This window comes from Cylas formicarius, unplaced genomic scaffold, assembly GCF_029955315.1.
Source record: "Cylas formicarius isolate icCylForm1 unplaced genomic scaffold, icCylForm1.1 PGA_scaffold_9__14_contigs__length_23061073, whole genome shotgun sequence".
NCBI lineage: Eukaryota > Metazoa > Arthropoda > Insecta > Coleoptera > Brentidae > Cylas > Cylas formicarius.
In genome coordinates this window covers 12,619,686-12,643,448 of record NW_026844365.1, presented here as the reverse complement: position 1 = coordinate 12,643,448, position 23,763 = coordinate 12,619,686, and the positions used below count along the sequence as shown (strand labels likewise).

The window sequence follows — 23,763 nt, the reverse complement described above, 5'->3', positions numbered from 1 at the left end:
TTTGAGCCTTCCTTGTATGATGTACAGTAGCACTTTGCTTGCGTGGTTTATTAAAGCAATTGTTCTATAATTACTGCAGTCGTCTTTTGGGCCTTTTTTGTGTAATGGGATATATACAGATTTCGTCCATTCTTCTGGCCATTTTCCCGTTTCCCATACCTTTTGACAGATTTGGTGCAGCAAGGTAATACCTTTGCCTCCAGTGCATTTTAACATTTCCGCTACAATATTATCTGAGCCTGGCGCTTTTCTGTCCTTAAGTTTTTTAAGAGCTGTTTCAACTTCGTCTCTCAGAATTTGTGGTTCACGTACCCGAGCTTCAAGTGACAGGCTCTCTGGTAGGTCCATCTCTTCAGCGGCCATAAGATTCTCGCAATATTGACGCCATCTTTCTACAATTTCAGGTGTCGTGGTCAATCTTACACCGGTGGTATTTTTAATTGGAAGGTACTGTAGTTGGAAGGTTCTTGAGAGCATCTTCACTTTTTGGAATAGATCCCGTGGTTGGTTTTGGTTTGCATGTTTTTCGATATCCTCACATACTGAAGCAATGTACGCATTTTTGTCAATCCTAAGCCTTCTGTTAATGGCTTTGCTCAGTTCTCCATATGTCTCTTGGGCTTCGTTCTCCTGCAGTCCTTTGATTTTTAAGTTGTTTCGCTCGGAGATCATTTCCCAGGTGCTTTGTGTTATCCATGGTTTCCTTGGTTGGTTTTTATCAGGTTTTACAGATTCGGCAGCGAGCTCAATAGAGTGTTTCATTTCTGTCCAGAGTTCATCGGAGTTCATTTGGTTGATTTTTTCTTGCGATATTTTGTCAAGATTATCTTTGACTGCATTTTGAAAGATCTCGTTTTTCCCATTGTACCATGGGTTGGTTTTTGGAGGACGGCGTTTGTTGCGCTGCAGTCTGAGACAGATTTCCGCGACCAGAGCATTATGGTCACTTCCACAATCCAGGCCAGGATAGGTCTTCACATCTCTAATAGAACTTTTCCATCTTCTCTTGATAAGAACGTAGTCAATCTGATTGCGTGTATGTCCATCAGGAGATCTCCAGGTATATATTTTTCTAATATGATGTTGGAAATGGGAATTAGATATGTATAGTTCGTTTTCCGCGCAGAATTCGATAAGCATTTGACCACGTTCATTTCTTTCTCCTATGCCATATTTTCCTACTACCGTTCGTAGATGTGTATCGGTCTTCGTTTCGCCAATCTTCGCATTGAAATCGCCCAGTACGATTAAAGGCTCTCTGTTAGGCATTCTGGTTATTGTGTTCGAGAGTATACCATAAAAGTTGTCTATTTCATTTTGAGGGCATGTCGATGTGGGGGCATAGATTTGCATGAGGTTTAGGTTGACCGGTTTTGCTTGCACTTTCAGGGTAATTATTCGATCGTTGATAGCTTCGTATCCCAAAATAGATTCCTTAAAGTTCTTATGTATCAGAAAGGCCACACCGTTACTGCTGTGGTTTTCGTTTCCAGAGCATATCAAAAGATTGCCATACTCAGTTGTGTAGTGTCCACTATTTTTCCAGTGAGTTTCTGATATTCCGGTAATGGGGACATTGGTGAGTGTTTTCTCGATGATGGCCAGTTTACCGATTTTGTTCATACCTTGCACATTCCATGTGCATATCCTGTGCATTGTCGGTTTTGATTTCTGTTTTCCAGTCGCATATTTTCTATAGGATGCCTGGTCACCTACTCTCCTATAGCCAGTAACCAATTTCACACTCGTAGTCCTGGGGCTCGAGCGCCGATTGCCAATCGGGTCGCATGGCGTCTTACCATATGTCTTCGAGTTAGAGTCCATGATGAGTTTTCTAGGGATACATATTCGCACAGTAGGGTCCCTCTCCTTTCTGTGGCGTAGTGTTACAGCCGAGTAAATCTTTATGTGATTATCGCCTGTAGGTATCTGACTTTGGGTCCTTAGAGAAGTCATTCTTCAATAGCCTCCAAACCAGTAATGCCACAGCTACTGCCCTGTGTCATGCTAGTTTTGGTCCGCCCTGGGTATTTCATTTCCCCAGTACCACCCATATCTGGGAGGCATCCCCCTATCCGCCACCTGGGGAGGCGCCCGATGGGGGACTAGCAACCCCACACGACTACACGGGTATTAAAAAAAACAACAATTTTTTCAAACCCAAAATCCTTTTATTTAAGTATTTTCTTTTAAATAAATTACAAAAAAAATAGACATTATATCCTTGACGGGTACAACATCTGAAAAATAAAATATAAATAACAACTCGTACGACTCGGTCGACTCCAAATATAACTCACTTAAAACTAGTCTATGATCTAAAATGAAATCTGTATTAATTACACCACAGTTTTTAACCAACTGCAAATTACTTATAAAAATATTGTCTAGGAGTTTTGAAGTTCATCGTATCACCCTAGTTGGTTCATTGATAATAAGACAATGATAGGTATCAAAACGAAATCATTTATAAATTACTACAAAAGATTCTTAAAAATAACCTGATATCATTGTTGATAATCGTAAATAATCGACAGATCATCGTCAATTATTTACAAATCACGAAAAATCATTACAAATTGGTAATGAATAATAACCAATCACCCCTGAATTACTCCAAAAAAGCACAAATCATTGACAAATAGGTATAGATAGCCTTAAATATTGATAAATCTATTATGGAAACACGTAAATCATTAATAAATACCAAAGATCATTGATTGATCATCATAAATGAATCGTTTCGAACTGCATTACGTAGATCGCCAAATTTAGACATTGTGTATTTTTGAAAATCTTAAATCTGGTCCGCGTTTCCAATTTTCGTCTTTGATTGGACGAAGGGCACGAACAAAAGACTACGTACGGCCGTCCACGTTTATAATTCCTCTAAACCTTTCCGATTGGAAACACAAAATAAAACTCGTTCCCGATTCGCCTCCGTGCGGATTTTAAATCCGTCGGACACGTCTCGCGGAGATTTAAGTGCACACGAATAAACCCTAGGTCGCCTTTTTTCCGAAATACGGTTCCCGAACTGGGGCGCGCCGGGGGGAAAACTCCCACCACGCGCGCCAGTTGCAATGCGGGACTCTATTGATAAATCATAGATGCGGACCAGTCAATTGTTACGACACCGGCGGCATATTGAGACCTCTCGAGACCGAAAGATGAACGTCGCGGGGTTTTCGATTACGTTTTGAAAATTTGGGAAAAATTGAATTTGTGTTGGAAACGAAATCCAAAAGCATTTTAATATCTAGGGAGGTTTACGGGTTAGATATTGTTCAAAACAATTATTTTCAAACATATTTTTAAAAATAAGTGCAGTGTAACAACACTGACAACTTGTTTACCGGCGAATCCCCTACACATTTCCGCGAAACAAATCTGATTGAATCCGATTGATATTATCAGAAGTGCCTTTTGTTTTTAAGTTGATAGAAGATGCAATATATGGTAGTCCCGCAAATACTGATGGCCTGCCCTGCCTGACTAGAGAAAACCTATTAAAATGTGTAAAAGAGCGCTTCGAATTTTGTTGTAAACCTATTCAATTTGGAGCAAATCTTCTTGATTCCCGTTTTAAAAACGGAAGCAATTAAATGAAGACCAAGTTATATTGGCTATTGATTTTATTTCGCAAATGTCAGTTTAAATACATGAAAAGTAATGGCAAATTTAGCCCACTCCAGAACTGAAACGGGATTTTCTAGTAGGAATTCTCTATGGGAATCTGCGAGCAGTACCCATCCAGATATATGGTGGCAGGGGTTGTGTGTACCTCGCAGCCACTTATGCCAATTGCTTCGAGAATTTTAAATGGACCTCCATCGTCCGCTTCGTCAGAAAGAAACTGGTCTTTGCACGTTATTCATACTAAAAAAAGAAATAGACTGACACAAAATAAGGTACAAAAACTTGTTGCAATTCAGTCTACCTTAAATTTAGAAGAAAATGACAAATTTGGCTACGATTCTAGGCCAGTTCCGCTTTTGCAGCGGGCTGAAATGGATATCGAATTAATTGGGAATATCCAGGACGGCGATGCTGCGAAATAAGAACCAGATTCTTTCTTCGAAGACTCGAAACTTGACAATGAAACCCCTTTAAGAGCCTTTTGCTGGCTTTGCTGAAATGACGTTTTTTTACTTGCATTTTGCTTGCGTTGTCAGTTCTTCTTCTTTTTTTTTGTATACATTTTTTTTTATTATGTATTCTAGAGTTTATGTTTTGTTAACCAAAGAGTTCTTATTTTATTTTTTTTACTATTTTGAAATAAAGTAGGCATCTTAATTTTTGTTTTTTTTTTATTGAAGCAACTTATACTAACCAATATACATTTATATCATAATATATTAACTCGTTTAGCTGCCTGGCATTTAATTTAAAATAAGTCAAATTTTCCGTTTTTCTACAATAACTTCCGAACGGTTTGAGCTACATGCTTCAAACTTAAGATATGTCAAAATGGCTGCGTTCAATTTTCGGCGTCCATCTTTTTTTTTCGATTTTCGACTGTTTTTTGGACGTTGCTATGAAACACGTCAGAAAATTGAAGCTATCTACTTCAAATTTGGCAGACGAATAGCGCTTGATCCCCTAACGGAACCTATTGAAGTTGGGGAGGTTGGGGGGTCGGGAAGTATTTAAAAAAAAATAAAAACTGCTTTTGCAGAGGCCCAAGAAAAAAATCATTTCTCGAAAATGGTTTACGCGACAGAAAAATTTCTTGAATGTGAAGACGCATAAGATTCGGCTTCATAAAATTTTATTCCTGAAATTTCTTGCAAAAATGTACAGGGTGCGCCGCAAATTCAAAAAACTGAAAAATGCGTCCTTATAACTGAGAGACTGCTGTCAGTCAGTCCGTTTTACATGACGATATAGCCCGCATAAACAACTAAAACTTTTTATTTAAGATTTTTATCTGTTTTACAGGGTGTTCAAGATATTAAGTGATATATTCAAAAATTAACGGGTGTCTTAAATTTGCAGCTATCGATATCAGATTTGGCAGAAGGGTGGAAGTTCACATTCCATCTGTTGAAAAAGAACTTACTCAAATCTCGCAGAGTATTTTTTTTTAATTTTTTTTTGGTATATTTTGACCGATCGGCAAAATTTATAAACCAAGATATGCGGAAGACCGGGGATCATAACTTTAATTTCTGGCATTTTTTCCATTATATACAGGGTTTTTCAATTATAGACAATCATCTCATAGTTCCTGAAAATTGTTCTTTTTGCTATTAAATTATTAAATCAAAATGCAACTTTTGTATTCACGGTTTTCGTCTACCGTATACGCTGTTTGAGATATTTGAAAAAATCCAAATGAAAATCTTTTACTACTACCACGTACCGCATGGTTTCAGAAAACAAGTATTTTCTTGAAAACCACTTACTCCATTGAAAAAAAATCATATACCAGGAAAAGTGGGAGATCCAGGGCTATAACCTCTATTTCGAACATTGTTTAAATCATATACAGTGTGTGTTGGTTATGGGCAAAAATTTCAGTTTTTGTTGGTAAATTATTGAGGATAAATGAAAGACTGCTAAAAATTTGATTTGTACAAATTTTAATATTTAACAAAGTTTGCTGTAACTTTGAAGTTCGAAGCTTGAAAGTGATACGCAGGAGCACGATAGAAAAACAATGCGCCCCTTTACCACAAGCAACCGCGAAGCTCTTTCTTTTGCCCCATCCAGCGACGATTTTTCGAAAGCAATCTTGTTTTTAATCGGAATGATGTTGTCTCATAGTCACAAATGCGTCGTCAGGTTACCAAATCTTTCCATAGAGGTATTAGCCTGACGTCGTCATGACCTACAAAATACTTTAAATCTCCGATTTTTCATCGAAATGAGTTTATCTCTCTTTTCAAGTTCTCTTAACTTTTGAACATTAATTTATTTCATCTTAAGTTTAAGATTAAGCATACTACAGGAGATTCACCCTACTTTTAATACGTGATAGGTCTTCTTTTACCTTTATGGGGTAAAATACATTAATAATAATTATTATTCTAATTAATATTAGTGGACATTGTAGTGGCAATTTCATAAGTTTTAATAATAACCGAATCCGAAACGGACCCCTGGATTTAACAAATATCATAATTCTAGGTAAACCGTATGTATCTATGTCCCAAATAATCCTTATTAAAACACGGTCTCGATACCGTAAACAGAGACATGCATTAAGCATCCTTAATTTGCTCGGAGAACCAGCCTATTTGCATCGTCCTTGCAGGCATGTCTGACCCCGCACTCGGACAGTAATTGATAATGGGGTTAAAATAGTTCACGAGCTTTAGTGAATCATTACTCAAACTGACCGATGTAATACGTTTGCAGCTATACACGACAAGCCTGACGAATTCGTTGATCCGATTAAAAAATGGTTTATGATATTTATTTACTTGCATGGCAGTAATTCCAGTTCAAACAAATTATCTGATGGATTAATTTTACATTTCATAAACCTATTTTCGTCAAGGATTTCGTCGTCTAATTATGGGTTATTGTGATTTTCACTTTACGAATTGTCAATTACCCCGGAACATCCGGTGTAATAACGGTTTTCACCAGTTAAAAATTAAAACGCATTTAAGTTTTATCGGGCTGGTTTATTTATAGAAATTATGATTTGAGGACTTTGGTTGTTTGTTAAGAAAGCATCACACTTTCATAAATAACTTGTTTGGGCCAAAAATATTGTGGCCTTTTCGTACCAAGGAGCTTCTCGGATTTAACTTGGTCGAAATAAAATTAAAGATGCGGAAGGTCGGATACAACAACGGAACCGGCCTGGATAACTAAGGAACTGAGGAGTGGGCCAGATGTCGTCCGGTCCACGAACTCGATTCAAGTTTGCGGATTTTGTTAATAAGCTTCGACGTGGTAACAATTACGGTGTCCACTTCAATGAATCTTCGGGTATTCGAATGGAACATCTGGACACTTCTTGAACTAATTAGAATCTGGCCCGGTTCGTGTTTTACTCTAGAAAACGTGAGACAATTTTAAGTTAATTCGGGGTTTAATTTGTTACGTTCGTTTCCGGCACCGAGGGTTAATTTTCTTTAGTGGATTTCCTTTACAACTTAAGGATATTTATTGACTTTAAGGGAGTTTATAATTTATAAACCGAGCATGTTTTAAATATGATCGAAGTCTATACGGCATAAATTTGCAAACCAGATGTGATTAAATTATATTGCAAGTGGAATTTAACTGGGCTGATAAATCTAAAACATTTTGTTTTTGGCGCCCTATATACAGCTCGTCGGCAACGTGGCATCAAATTAGGTTTATGTATTATTAAAGATGCCGGCGTTCGTTATAATTGTTTTAATGGACGGATCAGACAATAAGGAACTGCGAAATATTTAATAAACAAGGGGTACGGTTTCGCACACTACCCGACTTACCCGGAGAGTTCCAGATTAAATCTGACAACTTCGCGTCAAATTCTGTAATTCGCCGGGTGCCGGAAATAAAGAGATCGGAGAGAAAGTAATCTTCTATATAAGCGACAGCATACTTTTATGGCCAAGATGTAAAATCACCTGTATCTAGCAAGTTGCTATATTTGAAAGTCCTAAAATTAACCCCATGAGCCTATTTATTTGACTGTCGAAATATTTAATTGAAGAATTTATTGCTATTACTTTTTTTTTGAGAGGGTACGTATAAACAGGTCCAAATCAACATTATGTCACTCTGAATCCCTTGTATGTTTGTTATTTACAAATATAACACAAGTTGGAGGCCTTCGTAAAACCATTCTGGTGCGGGTTTGAAAATAAAAGTGCATTATTATTATTGTATTGTAAGCTACAGGACAAAAGCACTTAAGCAAATATGTATCTACCAACAAATGCGCATCGTATCCCACAGAGTTATGAATTTTATCGAGTTAAATAATGTATTCGACTCGATGCCCATAGCGGTCGTTTTGGAACTATTTCCTAATGTTACCGTATTCCGTTACAGGAGGGATCATCTCCTATAGCGTTCCTGCGAGTTCCGAAGTCTCCCAGGGACTGTATGATAGCAACTACGATGGACACCGTTCTCAAGGAATGCTTTTCAAAGGTCTCGGACGTTTGGTTGACGGAGAAGTTGGCCTTGATAATTTTCGCGTGGATATAGGCTACGGCAAGGGTAAGTAGCAAAGCTTCCTCTCCCGTACTTGCGTTATCTGATTTTCAGTAGACACACACCTAGTTTCTTATACTGCCATAACACGTTCATGTATATGAGGAATTGCAAATGTGTTCAAATTTCTTTTGAAGGCAAAAAAATGAAAATACCAAAAAAAACTATTTACTGATTAATAATAATTAAAAAACAAAACACTATACATATTGGGAAACGTTGGTGTGAAGTCTTCGTAATACAAACTTTAGGAAATCAACTGACCTTTCAGGGAACGGTTGGGTGTCATGGAAAAACGATTCTTTCGAGTCCGATTACGTCGAACTGGTTTTTGAATTCGATCAGGTTAGAAATTTCAGCGCGGTACATCTGTACACCAACAATTTTTTCGGAAGGAACGTCCAGGTAAGTTTCTTACCTAATACTTACCTAAATCCCTCCTACCGATCTTATTCGATACGAGAGGTGCAAAGTTCGGAATACAAATTTGCTCTTGAGTAAAAATACGCGGAAGCATCGTTAATCTAAGTTTTGGGGATGGAGATTTTTCCGCCAATTCCGTTGGGGCAATCAAAGTTCGCGGCGCGGTCGCACCCTGGGACTTTTAACTTATGCAAACAAGTTTTAAACAAATGTCCTAGATTCTACAGTTTAACAAGTTACCAATTAGGTTCCCGTAATACGGGAGTTTGCTTTCGAAAAACTTCGCAACTATAAAATTGATTAAGTCCCCGAATTGAGTCGAGTCTGATTATTTACCGGAGCTAAAAGGAAATATTTAACCCAGTTTAGAATCAGTCGCGTTCTTCATGATTAATGGACTTGCTGATGTTAGATACCCCATCGTCTGGCGCTAGATATTCGGAAAACCCTAATTTGCGATAGTCGCTAATGTCTGATGCGACATTGTTCTTTTTCGTTAAATCGCATACCAATTTTTGCTGCAATTTTAAGTTCCTAATGATGGAGCCACCCTTAATCATAAAGATATAAAGAAGATATGAAGGGTTTGAACCTTACAGTGAAGGACACCTGTTCCTCTTTATTTTCTCTGTAATAAACAGTAGCGCCAGAGAGATAAGGAAAGAAGTCGCTTGCTGAGAATAACATAAGCATAATATCCGCAAGGAATAAAATGAGAATAATAATATAAGGTAAAAAAGGAATTTTTTCTATTGATGTACGAATAAAATGATACTGAATCAATTACGTTTTAGTAAAATATCGTTGATTAATGAGACACAGCGTGTTAAATTATTATTGCATAATTAATGAGTGACTTTTGCATAATAAGAGATATCATTATTTTTATTATTTTAATTAGGGTTGCTCCTTGATGCATTCATTGCGAACTACTCTACATAGTCAACTACTACACAGGGCGTTTTTAAATCGGTTTCTAATATTTGACAGAGAGATTCGTTCGTAAGCGATCAGTTTCATTAATTTGTACACAGCAACCATGATATAAAATGACAAACTGTTAAGAAACTGCAGTTACCAATTTCCATCTAAAAATCCATATTTTTCCAAAATTTTATTCAGAAGAAATAGAAATCAAAATTAAACCTCCATCTTAGAAACGTACGTTTCTATAATATGTACACCGTGTAGAATTGCTTGTCATAGTTTAATGCAGTAATCTAAGTAATAAAGGTAATTCGGTGAAAATAAATATTTCAAATAACGAAAATTCCGATCTTTTTAATCGATGTCTTTTGCGCAAAAAAAGTATTTCAAAGTCAAAAGTGAAAATTTTTGATTTATTTTATTTATTTATTTAATATACATATACAATATAATGTTAATAATATACTCTCAAAAGGAGCGGAATCTCTTAGTCAGTCCTTCGTGGCCTTGATTAAGAGTACTTTATTTTCCATATGGCTCATATATTTAATATATTATAATAATAATAATAATAATAATAATAATAATAATAATAATAATAATAATAATAATAATATATTATAATATTAAATTAAATACTTAAATACACGTATTTATTACTAGTGCCATTGCCATACCATTTACAAATCTTCTGGAGTTCTCCTGCGTTGGTTGTTGATGAACTGAACTTGCTGACGTTTCGCCAAACATCTAGTCACAATTGTCCTATATTGGTAATAAAATTTTGAAAGTGAAAGTGTCACAGTTATTAGCATATAAACTTTGAGTTCATAATATGAGAAGCGAAAATTCCTTAAGTCGACTTTGAAGGGCACGAATCGGATTAAAATATTGACATATAAATATTATTAACAATATTTTCATGATGTAAATACAGTATTTTTCTATTAAACTCCGCCCTAACAGATCGTGGACTACAATATCCCGCAGGTGGGGTAAAATCGCGAAAAAATAAATAAAAAGAAAATAACATTTTGACTTTTGACATTGGATAACTTTTTTAGCACACATTTGACACTGCGTTTTTACTTATATACCTCCACCAAAATGCAGCTATATCGTAATTTTTATTATTTGATAACTATTTTTATCCACAATTGACATAATTATTTTCCGAGGGGTGGTGTCACAGAAGCCGCGTAGCATATCTACTGACCCCTTCGGCAACTTCTTCATAAACAGCGTCTCCTCCTCGCAGGTATTCTCAAAGGCGAAAGTGATGTTCAGCGTCGGCGGTCGTTTTTACAACGGACCGATCCTCTCGTACACTTACATCGCCGACAGGGTGTTGGAGAACGCTCGCAACGTTACCATCAATCTTCATCAGCGGCTGGCCCGTTTCATTAAGCTCCGTTTGTTTTTCGCAGACCAGAGAATGATGATCAGCGAAGTTGTATTTGACTCGGGTGAGTTTTTTGTCGAATGTTTTGGTCGGCGCACGGTCTCGCTTTTAATTTACCCCCGGAAACTTGAATTACGACAGCGTCGAGGCGACGATTCGACCCGCGGCGGCGGGTTTGGAATTTTATAGATTGACGGCGAATTGTCCTCCGGGAGGGGGCTGGTTAAAATTAAAATGCCCGATTTGGTGCGATAGGATAACAGAAAGAAATCGTGTTTGGCGCTAATAAGAACTTTAATAACGTTATGGGAGGAGTAATGAAACAAAAATTATTATTGTTAAAATTAATGATGACAAATTCAAACAAAAAAGTTTTACTATTTTTATAAATAAGTTACACATAAATATTTTCTACTTACTACAAATGAGAACCACGAGCAAACAAATATAATTATCAAAAATATTATATTGTCAAAAATGTTTTTGTAATTAAGTGAAGGTAAGTCGTTTAGACTCTTTAATGGTAATTTTTTAACCAATTTAGGTTCTTTGAAATAATGCCTTCTTATAGCGAAGCTAAAAGAACTTTTTACCCAAATAGAGATTGGTTTTTAAAAATTTTGCAAGTGAGATGGAAAAAATGAAGGTATCTTAAAGATTTAAGCTTAAGGACGGTTCTGTTTATTTTGCTTGATCCTGTTATATTATCAAATATTGAAAAAAATCTGACGAAAGCATGAACTTCTGTCACTATTGCTCAAGAATAATCATATACTGGTACTGGATATAGTGACTCCTCCAGTGATCCAGTGTTGACTGAGTCCATTGTCATGTTTAGTAAATTGTCGGTTAGTATTCCTCTATAAGCCCAGATGTTTTGTTTCGATTTTAAAATCTATATCCACCTCATTAAGGCAATGGTTCAATTGTGAAATGATTAATTTTGTTACTAACTTTATCGTCGCTGTCACTATCAAAATTTAAAAATTTAGAGTATGATATTTCCTGACTGTGATTGAAATAATATTTTCCCTGACTTAATTGAATTAAAAATTAGATTATAAGCTAAAATAAATAATCCACTTTCTTGAAAAGTTTAAAGCAGTTGGGGATTAGGTAGTTATGAAATGCATTTTTTAAAGCTGTACTAAAAAGATTGTTGCCTATAATATTACAATATTAATTGTTCAAATAATAAGAAATTATTTACTGAGTACATTAACAATTAACTAATTATAACATACGTGCCGTCCAATAAAAAAGAACAAAGAACCATCCCAAAATATGTTCCTACTGTTATATATTCCAATCCATGTATAGATAAATAGATAAATCCAGAGGTGTCAGTTTAGCTATTCAGCCATTTACGAGCCGCTTTTTTTTCATATTTTGGTATATGCTATAAGGTATTAATTTTTTACTGTGGCGCATAAATAATTATTTCAACATACAAAATTCTCTCCAAGGAATGGTATTTGTCAAAACAAATTATTTAACTTTACTTTTCCGTTATTTTAAAGAAAAATGAAAAAATAAGTAAGCTTCCTTGTCTTCATAATCTAAATGTTTTAGATAAGTAATCGCAATTAACATTACAACAACTCGTTTGATTTACATGAAACATTAAATTTAATTTCAGATATCATATTTTAGACACTTTTTATAAGGTTTATCTTTTAGCGAATATGAATCCTATTATCTATTCACCAAATCTCCAAATACTTTAACATTTGCGCCAGACAGGATTATAATAACGAGTTTATTCAAATATATACACTTGCACGTCATTTATATGCGCACACGTTTGCATATAAATTACAAAATTCTAATGTTCAAACAGTAGATTACTTTTAATTGGAAGTGTTAAAACAAAAAAAAAAGTGACTTTATTTTCTGATTGGGCCAAAATTTCGGTAGACTAAAAAACTTAGTTTATTAATTTTTAATTTATCACCTTAACATAATTAGCATGTTTGCTCGGAATGTATATTAACAAGACCTTTTTTCAAGAAATATTTGCCAGCACCGTTTTAACTTTTTACATTTTTCTCGAACGAATTCTACTCAATAAGCAACCTCTTAGGTAGGAAACCGTAGTTAAATCATTATTCGCCCTTTCTATCCACGATCCAATGTACATCCCGTATTTCCCTATTCGTACCCTCCTTGAAGCACCTTAAATGGAAAACGAATTTTAATATTTATTTTAACTATTCACCGTTTTCCGTCCACCTGACTTTAGAGATATGATAAAGCACATTCCAGATTGTTAGAGCACCAAAACTTACTTCGGTTGTGGACAATTTGGCTTTTGCTGTTTGTTTCCTTTTTTCCAACGCAAGTTAGACCAAATATTTCTTTGCTATTTACTCCTCTGAGTTACAGCTTTTAATCAAATTTAAGGCAGTTTCTTTGGAATTTATTTAGAACTTCAATGAGTTTTTCCATGTCTACTCAACTTCCTTTCACAGTACATTGCTTCCTACTTTTTAGGTTCAACTTTAACTACAAACTTTCTTGTAAATTTTCAACATTTTCAACGTTTTTCTAATGGTTGGCTAGTGGTTTGCACACTTTATTTTATGCTATTGAAATTAAGCTGGGACGACTTGAAATGAGACATTGGCAGAACCATTTTGTATTTCGCAAATTATCCCAACGTTCAAGTGTGTGTAGTGTTGCAAAAAAAAAAGATTTAAATTAACCACAACTATCCTAATTTCTAGAAAGTTTTCTAATTATTTTCAAAAATAAAACAAATTTACATATATTTTTTAGTAATGAGAATTAGTATTAGTATACATTGGATTGTTAAATGTGAACGGCATTTACATTGTAAAAATGTTGTTACTGTTAATTGATGATTTTGGAATTTTAAATTAGTATACTTGGTACACTAAGGCACGTCAAGACAAAGCAACGACAACACAAATATATTCAGAGATTAAAGTGTCTCTGTTTTTTTTACGTATTTTACAAATTGTCGACGCAGTGTGGAGAGTGCTGACAATAGACCAGTAAATCAGTACAAAATCACACAAATTTAGTTTTGTTTTGATGTACTCGTACCAATATCCTCACTAAAAATGTCGGGGGAAAATTTAAAAATAAAAACTTAAGCTTAAGCTTAAGCGAATCTCATCCCTACTTCCAACATCATCCTCACGGAATTGAACTAATAGTTTACTATTTATGTAGTAACTTTGGTCTCATTTACACAGGTTGTGTTTCATTTTTTCGCTATTGCATGAGGAGGAGAGAAAGCTATAACAACGACCAGCCATAAATGGCAATTTTAAAATGTCTTTCTCATGGAAACGTCATATAGCTAAATAACTGGTTCGCAATAACTGATCATATTTTAAAATTAATTATTAGATTATACTTTTTTTCTTCATATGCATTTCTTTACCATTTTCAAGCTTATTAAGTGAACCGTGTGGCAACAGTGCTACCCGACAAAAAAAGGCACTGTTCCACTCACCGTTAATTAACTACAATATTCATTATTAAAGCCACCAGAGGTACACACATACATAGAGAGACAGAGTAGATTTTACCGTAAAATACATCTCGGCAAAGGATATACGCGTGCTGCAGTTTCGAGATGCTTTGAGCTGATTGGACACGTATCGTCCACCAAAGCACAATGCCGTTCTTTGTTTTACCGTTCTCCCGTAATAAGGTTTAATTATATCTATGCTGATACGAACTTTTTCGTGCAAAATCCGGACCAGAAAAACCTTCTCGCTCCGGGAAAAACGGTTCATTTTTTCGAACGCCCTCTCGCGTGCATTATTTTGTCAAAGCGTAACGGGGATTGTTTGTGTTCGAAATTATCTATAATGACGAACCGAGTCGCGTTACATCGGAAGTCGATTTGGAAAATTTGTTTGGTATGTTGATTGTAAATGGGTCGGGTATCAGTTTAAATTGCTGGCGATATTCGAACACTTCACTAATTTGAGACTGTCAAGTAAAAAATTTTTATTATCATTTTAAAATAAATTTTAACCACCCAATGACACAAACGATTATGTAATAAAATTTTTATGGCAGATTTGGGGTTAATCGGTGTATTGCGTTGAGACTTAAGTTGATATACGAACGATCATTAATTTTAAAAGCTGAGACCCCAAATGTGACGGTTACATTGCAAATTTAATTTTTTCAACTCTTGGGTTTTCGTTATAGTTTTCGAATACTTCTGATTCGCTCATAACAGATATCAAGACTTCCAACTTCCACAGTAGAAACTGCTCCAGACTCAGATCGCGACTACAAACTAACCTCTTTAAGCAATTTAAGTTTGACAATAAAGTTGACACAGATGTTTCTTAGTATTTTGATGACTAATCAATTTTTGGATTTACATTTTATTTTCAATATCACTTTTTTTCAGCTCTCAGCACATTTGAAAGTTAGTTTGTGCGGAATCGGCTTAGTTAGCTTAGATAAAAGTAATATTTTTTAAAAAGTTGGTGGCAGATTTGGGGTTAATAGTCTGCGCTTCCAAAGTTGGCAATTTTTTGTTTTGGATGCTTAAGCCTAAAATAGGTCAGGCCCCGATAATTCTTCTGCTTCAATGGATCTTTTTTCTACAATTTTTTCTCGGATTATCAATTGGAGAGTGTCATACTTTATTCCTCTCAATATCTCAATTTCCATTTGTTCCTTTTGGTAGGATTATAGGCTCCAGGCTCAGGTAGGGACTACAAAGCAGCCTTTTGATCTTCAGGAAGCATGCACAATTGTAATATCTTGGGCACATAGTTGCTTTGCCAAGTATTTCTTAATGCATTTTTCTTAACATTTTGCTATACATTTTATTTTTAATATTTTCTCGTTTCAAAATTTTAAGTACAAATATGCAAATTTTAGTGTCGTGTGTGGGGTTAATCGCTTCATTAAAATTAAATGGACGGCAAGCTACATTGCGATTACTAATTTAGGGGTTAACTAATAGTACGTATTGCAGCTTGTGGGTTAGATATGTTACTATTTTTACTTGCTTTCTCTGCGTAAAGGTTGTACACTTAAAAAAGGAAAGGTTTAACGTTGACAACGTTTAATATTGATGATCAAATTTATATACTAAATATCTTTCATTTTGAATACTGACACCTTTAATAGGCCTCTTTCCTACAAGTTTTCCTTGAATTATAAGTTATAAGAGTATCAGAGATAATAAAGTATGCAAAACATTTTGCGCCCACAATTGTGTTTGGAAAGTAATTTCTTCGTATTTTAATGACTGATCAATTTTTAATAGCATTATCGAAGATATTTTATCTTTCATATCACTTCTTCACGCTCCACAAATCCATTAATTGGTTTTAGGGACCAGAATTTTGGTGTCAGCATTTGGGGTTAATCACTTAATTGAGGTCCAATGATCGACTAAGCAGGTTAACTATTTTGTGGTTAACTGGAGAGTTTACATAGATAAATAGGTTGTAATTTGTGTGTTTGAATATATGGTACTTCGTTTACTTGCGTTCTCTACGTAGAGGTTAAAAAATAAAGACTTTACATTCTCGAAAAGTGGGGTTGTAAAGAATCCCCGAAGAGAAAATCTGCTCAAGGCGGGGAACGTAAAACGCGAACGTTTCTCTCGTCGAACGTTCGAGATCGTAAAGTTTTTAACATTCAAAAGCAACAGTCTAGCACCTGACATAAATTCTATCTCGCATTTGCATTTGTTAGCTTATATAAAAGTACGTTATAAATGGTCTATTCCGCATTTTTAAAACGTCTACTAAATCATTTACGAGGCGTTCGCGAAACGAGCGGAGATATCATCAGAAAAAGTCACTTTACATGCATAATCCGCGAGTTTGCTGTTCTTTTATGAGTTCGGGTAAATTCAGACGATCAATCTTTCGGCCGTAATTAAAAGTCCGGGCGTGTTGTTTAGATTAACAGCAACACGATCGTGCAGACGAAAAAGAATACGGAAAAATGCAAAGGGTTTTGCGAATCCACTTTAGACAATTGCAATTAATTTGAAGTCAATGATTAGGTCGTTTTATGTTATTGAAAATTTAGATTTTGTGATAAAATTAAAACCGGACGTGTTATTATCCAATTCTTTGACATTAATAAATAGTATTGTCAGTATATACAGAGTGGTCACTAAAAGTTAAGAATAAAACAAATACGTGTGGCAACATCACACATTCTTCCTCCAACAATTGTTGAAATATGATACAAAGAGTGCTGCAAGTGTTGGATTAATTTCAAGCTACCTGTTTAAAAGACGTCTTTGTAGTTATTATTGTATGCGTTGAGGTTAAAAATTAACACTTCCATAATATTTGAAAAATATTTTTGAGAGAACTGAAAAGTTATGATAATAGCATTAAGGGGACTTCGTTGGGTCAAATGCAGCGGCGTATATAATGCTCCACAAATTAATTAAAATTTCTTATTTTATATTCAAATTATAGTTTTGGTTAGTTTTGTAAGTTAGGTATGTAAAGGTGCTACTGAATGACTTAAGCTTCTTGCAGGAGCCAGCTCTCTGCTCTTTCTTCCTCAATGGGTTGATTAAACAGTAGCTTTCATGAGGTCGTGTTGAAATTTGATAAAAAATCTAGCTATTCTGGCGGGTAGCGGTTTAGCGCCGATATTGTCCGCTATTTTTCGAGGTCCGTTAATATTATGTTGTAACTGCATTGCAAATTTGAGTTTAACGGAATAAACGTCTTTATATAATCGAGAATCTAATATCGATTTATTTTTAAGTACGGCTTACTTATACAAAAGCAATTTCGCTGAATTTCGGTGTCGGCCATAGGCTCAGGTAATTAAATTTCATACTAATTTGATAAACAAGGAACTATTATATACAGGATTAGTCAATAGCCGCGCAACCGATGTATATCTAAGGCTGGTTCCAATAGTGACAAAGGCGACGTTGCCACATTTATGTTTTTCCCTAAGCCACCAAACTTTCTTATTTTTAAAGGTAAACGCTATATTTTATTGAATTTTTGGAACGTTCTTAAAATTCTAAATATTTTTCAAGTAACATATTTTTAATTCATCATCAGTTTGGCCTATAAGATATCGAGTGTTCCATTCAAAAAAACCAAACTTGATTTTTTTTAAGACGAAAATATCAAATGCGCTTTTCAGCTTTCCGACATTTCATAGGATATCCGAGATACGAGCGGGGCTCCAAAACTTCAAATTCTTTGGCTTGCCATTCTTATTACTTGCAAAACAAGCAAGAAAAATTGTTATGTTATGTTGATGTTTTTTAAATTTCTCGAAAAATTGTATGTTATATTAAACCGTTTTTCAGAATTTAAATAAAATGCTAAGGATCAGAAATATATTTTTTTTTACAAAAAAACGTTATTAAAATTTAAAATTAAATAATGTTTTGCTTTGTTTTATATTGATTTGCAATCTAAATTTACCAAATTTAATAAAAAATTTAGACCCATATTAATGTTATAATAAAGAAATATTCTGGTGGGTCGCGGCTTAGCCCCCATATTGTCCGCTATTTTTCGAGGCCCGTTTATATTATGTGGTGTACATATCAAAAACTGTAAGTACATATGTGCACTGCGAATTTGAGTTTAATGGAATAAACGTCTTTATTTACTCGAGATTCTCACTTATTCTTACTTTCCTCCCGCAATTGCAATTTCTGCCCGCGTGGAACACAAAAACCCTGTAAAAAATGCTATATGGATTTTACCAAGCAAGCATTGGTTGACATTAATAAATATAATAACAATTTTGTATAATTTAATTTTTGATTTTAACGAAGTAGTAAACCTAATCCCTTTTCGGTTTAGGCCACCTTTTCTTTAAATAACTTCGAAGATACAAATTGGCTGCTGGAACATCGTCCCAATATCAAAAAATAATTGGTGCAAATATTATGGGGCCTTTTTTAATCAATGGTAGTTTCATCGGTTACAAATATACCTTTTAAGAACGCAAGTTATTACACAATAAGCTTTGCTATATCCAAGTATCAGAAATAGCGAAACAAGGACGATTGAAGATATCCGCATATAATTTCAACATGATTCACAAAATGTAAGAGAGCAAGTTCCGGAATTAAATGTTTCCTAATCGTTGAATGGGACAAAGAGCGACTATCTACTAAATCCCCTAGATTTTTTTCTTTGGGGTCACCTCAAAACTAAAGTTTATAAAAAAAAAAAAACAAGCACCTTGGCTGCCTTAAAAGAACCAATAAGAGTCGAAATACTAGGTATAACACCGAATTAGGATAGTGTAAAGTAGCAGAAATATACCAGTTGGATCTAATATTAAAATGAGTATCTTTTTTCTTTGTTTTTAAATAATGATATTATTAAAAGCAGTAATATTTTGTTATTGTGTTCAGTTAAGGAGAAAAACTCGTTTATTAGGAAATAACTAATTAAAAGAAACCCAGCAATTTTGAACATTTAAGCATTTGAAACTTCGATGTTCAAAAAAACAATTTGAAATTACTTTTGCAAGCACTTAATTTTACACTGCTTCGAGTACTTTTTGGAGTGATGTATTGCCGAACATTGTTATTTAAAGGGGCTCTTAACGGTGTTTTACATGGAACATCAACATTTTTAGAACATCCTGGTTCGGTTAGCAGTTCTTGAGGAAGAATAGTGCTTCCTTTTCCATCCCTATTCGACAAGTTGTTCTGGAAGAAATACCATAAAACGTCGCGAATTATTAACAACATACTTACGACTCATTTTAAAAAGTAATTTTTTCAAAAACAGTTCCGTCTCGAAGGTGTCATTTTATTTAAATAAAAAAGTAATGTCCATCAGAGAATAGAAGTTTAATTCGCTCACTTTCAAACAGAAACAAATAGAAACACTATATTATTGAAACTGTCAAACTTTGTATAGGACGATTTTTGTTTAAACATTTCCACTTGCAGTATATCTTACGTTTGCGTTCAAACAAGGCACTATTACCAACATTATTTAATTTTAAATTTTAATAACGATTTTTTATACATTTTTTATATTTCTGATCATTAGCATTTTGTTTAAATTCTCGAAAATGGTTTAATATAACATCAACATGGTGTTTAAAATAGATACTTTCACGCCTAGTTCCAATAACAATTTTCCTTGCTTGTTTTGGAAGTAATAAGAATTGCAAGCCAAAGAATTTGAAGTTTTGGGGGCCCCTCGTATCTCGGGTATCCTATGAAATGTCGGAAAGTTCAAAAGCGCATTCGATATATTCGTGTTTTTAAAAAAAAGAAAGTTTGTTTTTTTTTAATGGAACACTCTACATCTGATAGGCCAAACTGATGATGAATTGTAAATATGTTACATGAAAAATACTTCGAATTTTAAAAACGTTCCAAAAATTAGGAAGTTTAATGACTTAGAGAAAAAAAAATGTGGCAACGTCGCATATGTCACTATTGGATCCAGCCGAATTAGGAACCCCCGTATACTAAATTTTATAAATAAATGGAAGTCCCAAGATATATGTCGGGTGCACGGCTATTGACTAATTCTGTATGTAATAATTCCTTGTTTATCAAAATATTTTAAATATTTTAAAATTCAGCGAAATCGTTTTTGTATAAGTAAGCCGTACTGTCAATGACAATAAAATGTCAATCAATGCTTGATAAAATCGGTATAAATATTTTTACAGGGTTGTAAGAATAAGTGAAATTCTCGAGTAAAAAAAGACGTTTATCCCGTTAAACTCAAATTTGCAATGAACATCTGCACTTACAGTTTTGGATACATACACCACATAATATTACCGGGCCTCGAAAAATGGCTGACAATATGGGGGCTAACCCGCGACCCAGCAGAATATTTCTTTATTTTAGCTTTAATATGGGTCTAGATTTTTTATCAAATTTGGTGAATTGGGATTGTTGAAATGGCCATTGCAAATCGATATAATAAATAAAAATAGTCTAAAATGAAGAAATATGTAAATCCTTACAAAAAATAAACCCAGTGGTTTTTTTTTTTAATATTCCGTCGGAATTTGTAGAAAATATTGTCTTGTCCTTTCAAAACTTAATTTTACCCGACGTAAATTATTAGTTTGCTTCAATTTATCCATTATTACCTTCGAGTATAGAACGCTGACCCTGTAAATAGAATGCGGACCCTTTCGAGATTTTGATAGACCGGTGGGTGTCCCGCTGTATTGGAAAATTCGCGTCCCTCCTTTAAGCGTATACGTAAACGATATTAACGTAGGTTGTTTTCAGTGCCCGCTTCGTTGAACGTTACGGAAGAAGAGGCCCTCGATCTAGTCGAAAACGAGCTTATCGTCACCTCGGGGGATGATAAAATCCCGGGACCTTTCGAAACAAGTAAGTTTTTCTTTTGCGCAGCTTTTTTCCCGGCGATTGCACACAGTACAGGCATTATTGTGTGCAGCATTCTGGAGAAACTCCGGATAATTTCAAATATTTCCACTGTCACACTTTTCCTGCTGCTGCTTGCCCCATCATTTTTGTTTTAAGAGCATACAAAAGTGGAGTTTGATAGTTGTATGTTGGAAATTCTACACATTTTTATGAAAGCTCATCAGGTACACAAAAGCAACTTATAATGTATAATTAAATTCTAGCCCATGTTTAGTTCGAGGTTTAGGTAACCCTATTTTGGGTCAATTTATATTATTATATTTATATACTATATAATATACAAATTTTGTGTCAATTCATACCTCTTTCCTAGTATAATGAGATCATAAACACCGAAAATGATATGAACAATGATACTATTTGAATGTGCAACTTTGGTGTAGTGTAGACGTGGTAATTGATAGAAATGTTAAGGTAATTTCAAGGAATTGGTGAAAAAAATAATGGTAATTAGTGGCACTATATTAACGATATTATGAAATTTGAGGATATTTTCGATACAGTTGAGGAAAATTTTGAGGTAATGAGTTAGAGCTCGACTTTTGTAAAAACATGTAAACTTTAACAATTTGATTTAATAGGTTACATTTTTTAGATTTTGACTCTTCAATTTCTGTTCTACCGAGTGTCCTTCGACTGTCCTGCTCTTGGTTCTACTTATATAATTACCTATATGATTTGTGTCTTTTTCTGACTATACTATCAAATCTTTTTTGAAAAAATGGTTTTTTTTAACATCACATCAATTGAATTTTGGCTGCTCGACTGTAAATTTGTTATCAAATTTGACCAAAGAATTGTTTAAATTGCTTGTCTTATGTTTCCTTATAGACTGTCTGTGGCAAAATCCTTTACCATATCTTGAATATTTTTCAAAATTTATATATATTTTTTAATTTTTTCCCTAGACATTTAGGTTAAAATGTAAAATATTTTAAAAGTTTTCTTTACTTAAAGGGCGTTATTTATTTAATGGAATCAGGGGTTATTGTAGGAAATTCGTTATAATTTAAATGGGAATTCTTAAGGTAATTAGCGGTAATTTCTGACAGAAGTGGTAATTTAGTATAGTGTAAATCGTCCTCGAATCACAGCAGCGACAAAATGGCGTTAGCGACGTTACAAAAGTTAGAATTAATGTTTGCGGTCACGTTCATCTGTTTTCGAATTAACAAGGCATGAAAACTTTTCTCATTGACCGATCGACTAAAAGTCAATACGCCGATCCGGCCTTTTTTTTTTTCACGGCCAACTTCGTAACGCATATTTTTGTTTCCGCCCCGCCCCATTTTCTTCCCTTTTAAACCGTTCGCGAAAAAAAAGTTTATTTTGCGCCCGCCAAATCCGGACGGTTCGTAATCGACATACGTCCGTTAATACCCGTCGGATTTATTAGCAAAGTTTTTTAATTTACAAGCGCAGAGGGGCGGAATGGAAAAAGTATGCCGGGTCCCGGTTAACAAATAATTAAAATTCGAAACAAACTCGGAAACGAACTGCGAGAATCCGGTATTCTTCGGTCCATTAACGCGAAAAACGACTTTCCATTTTTTTAGGCGACGGCGCCGCGTTCTTTTGTTTACTATGCGGAAGCGCCGCCGATCGCGGACAATCGGACTTGTTTTGAATAACCGCGGATTCATCTTTTCTGTGCGTCCCGTCGTATTAAAATTCTGACAGACACGCAACGGGTCAAATTCACCTGAAAGTATTTGAAAGGTCCCTAAAATTTTTCCCCCAATTTAACAACCCAATTTTAATCAAAGTGGCCTTGAAGTATCTACAGTCGACTCGACAGCATGTGTGGTGACTCATATTGATGTTGCAAACATTGTTTTTGCGTACGTGTAAACTTGTATAAACTGTAAAACCTTAACCACAAAAGATTTAGTTTTAATATTTGTAACCATTTTTATTATTTTATTTTTTATTATTTAGATTGTTATTTAATACATTGTCAATATTAGTATTTAATTGGGGCTTTTATACATGTACCGTGATTTCAATTTATATTGACAACATTTTAATTGGCTGTAATTTTTTTGTTTTTAGATAAATCAAGGTAAACAAAAAACAGCATGTAGAGTTAGTAGGCAAGTTTTTTTCCAAGTCATGTATAAAACAAAACGCTATCAATTTTCTGACATATAAGTCTACATCATATATTTATTAATGAAACACCCTGTATATTATATATGTGTTTAATTGAATAATTTGTTACAATGATGTAACATACTTAATATTTCAGTCCACCGGTTTTTGACAAATCGGAAAAAACAAGAAATTTTTAATAACTTCAAAAAGTGCCGTGACTGACGGCAACAACAATAATTATTTACAAATTAAAGTAGAACAAAAACACTAAAAATGACAAGACACACTAACGTAAAAAATTTCTCATACAATGAAATTGGGGGTAAATCTTCTTTATATTGTTCTATTTGGT

General features: G+C 34.4%; 1 protein-coding gene across 1 annotated transcript in view; it reads left to right on the top strand.

Annotated features, from left to right (window-relative positions):
• The window catches only part of LOC132707058 (discoidin domain-containing receptor tyrosine kinase B-like), a 210,254-nt gene that overhangs the window by 164,862 nt on the left and 21,629 nt on the right, over window positions 1–23,763 (top strand). Inside the window, exons 6-9 of the mRNA XM_060678712.1 lie at window positions 8,005–8,175; window positions 8,441–8,574; window positions 10,778–10,985; window positions 21,156–21,260. Coding sequence (XP_060534695.1) covers window positions 8,005–8,175; window positions 8,441–8,574; window positions 10,778–10,985; window positions 21,156–21,260 — 618 coding nt within the window. The remainder of the gene's footprint in view (window positions 1–8,004; window positions 8,176–8,440; window positions 8,575–10,777; window positions 10,986–21,155; window positions 21,261–23,763) is intronic.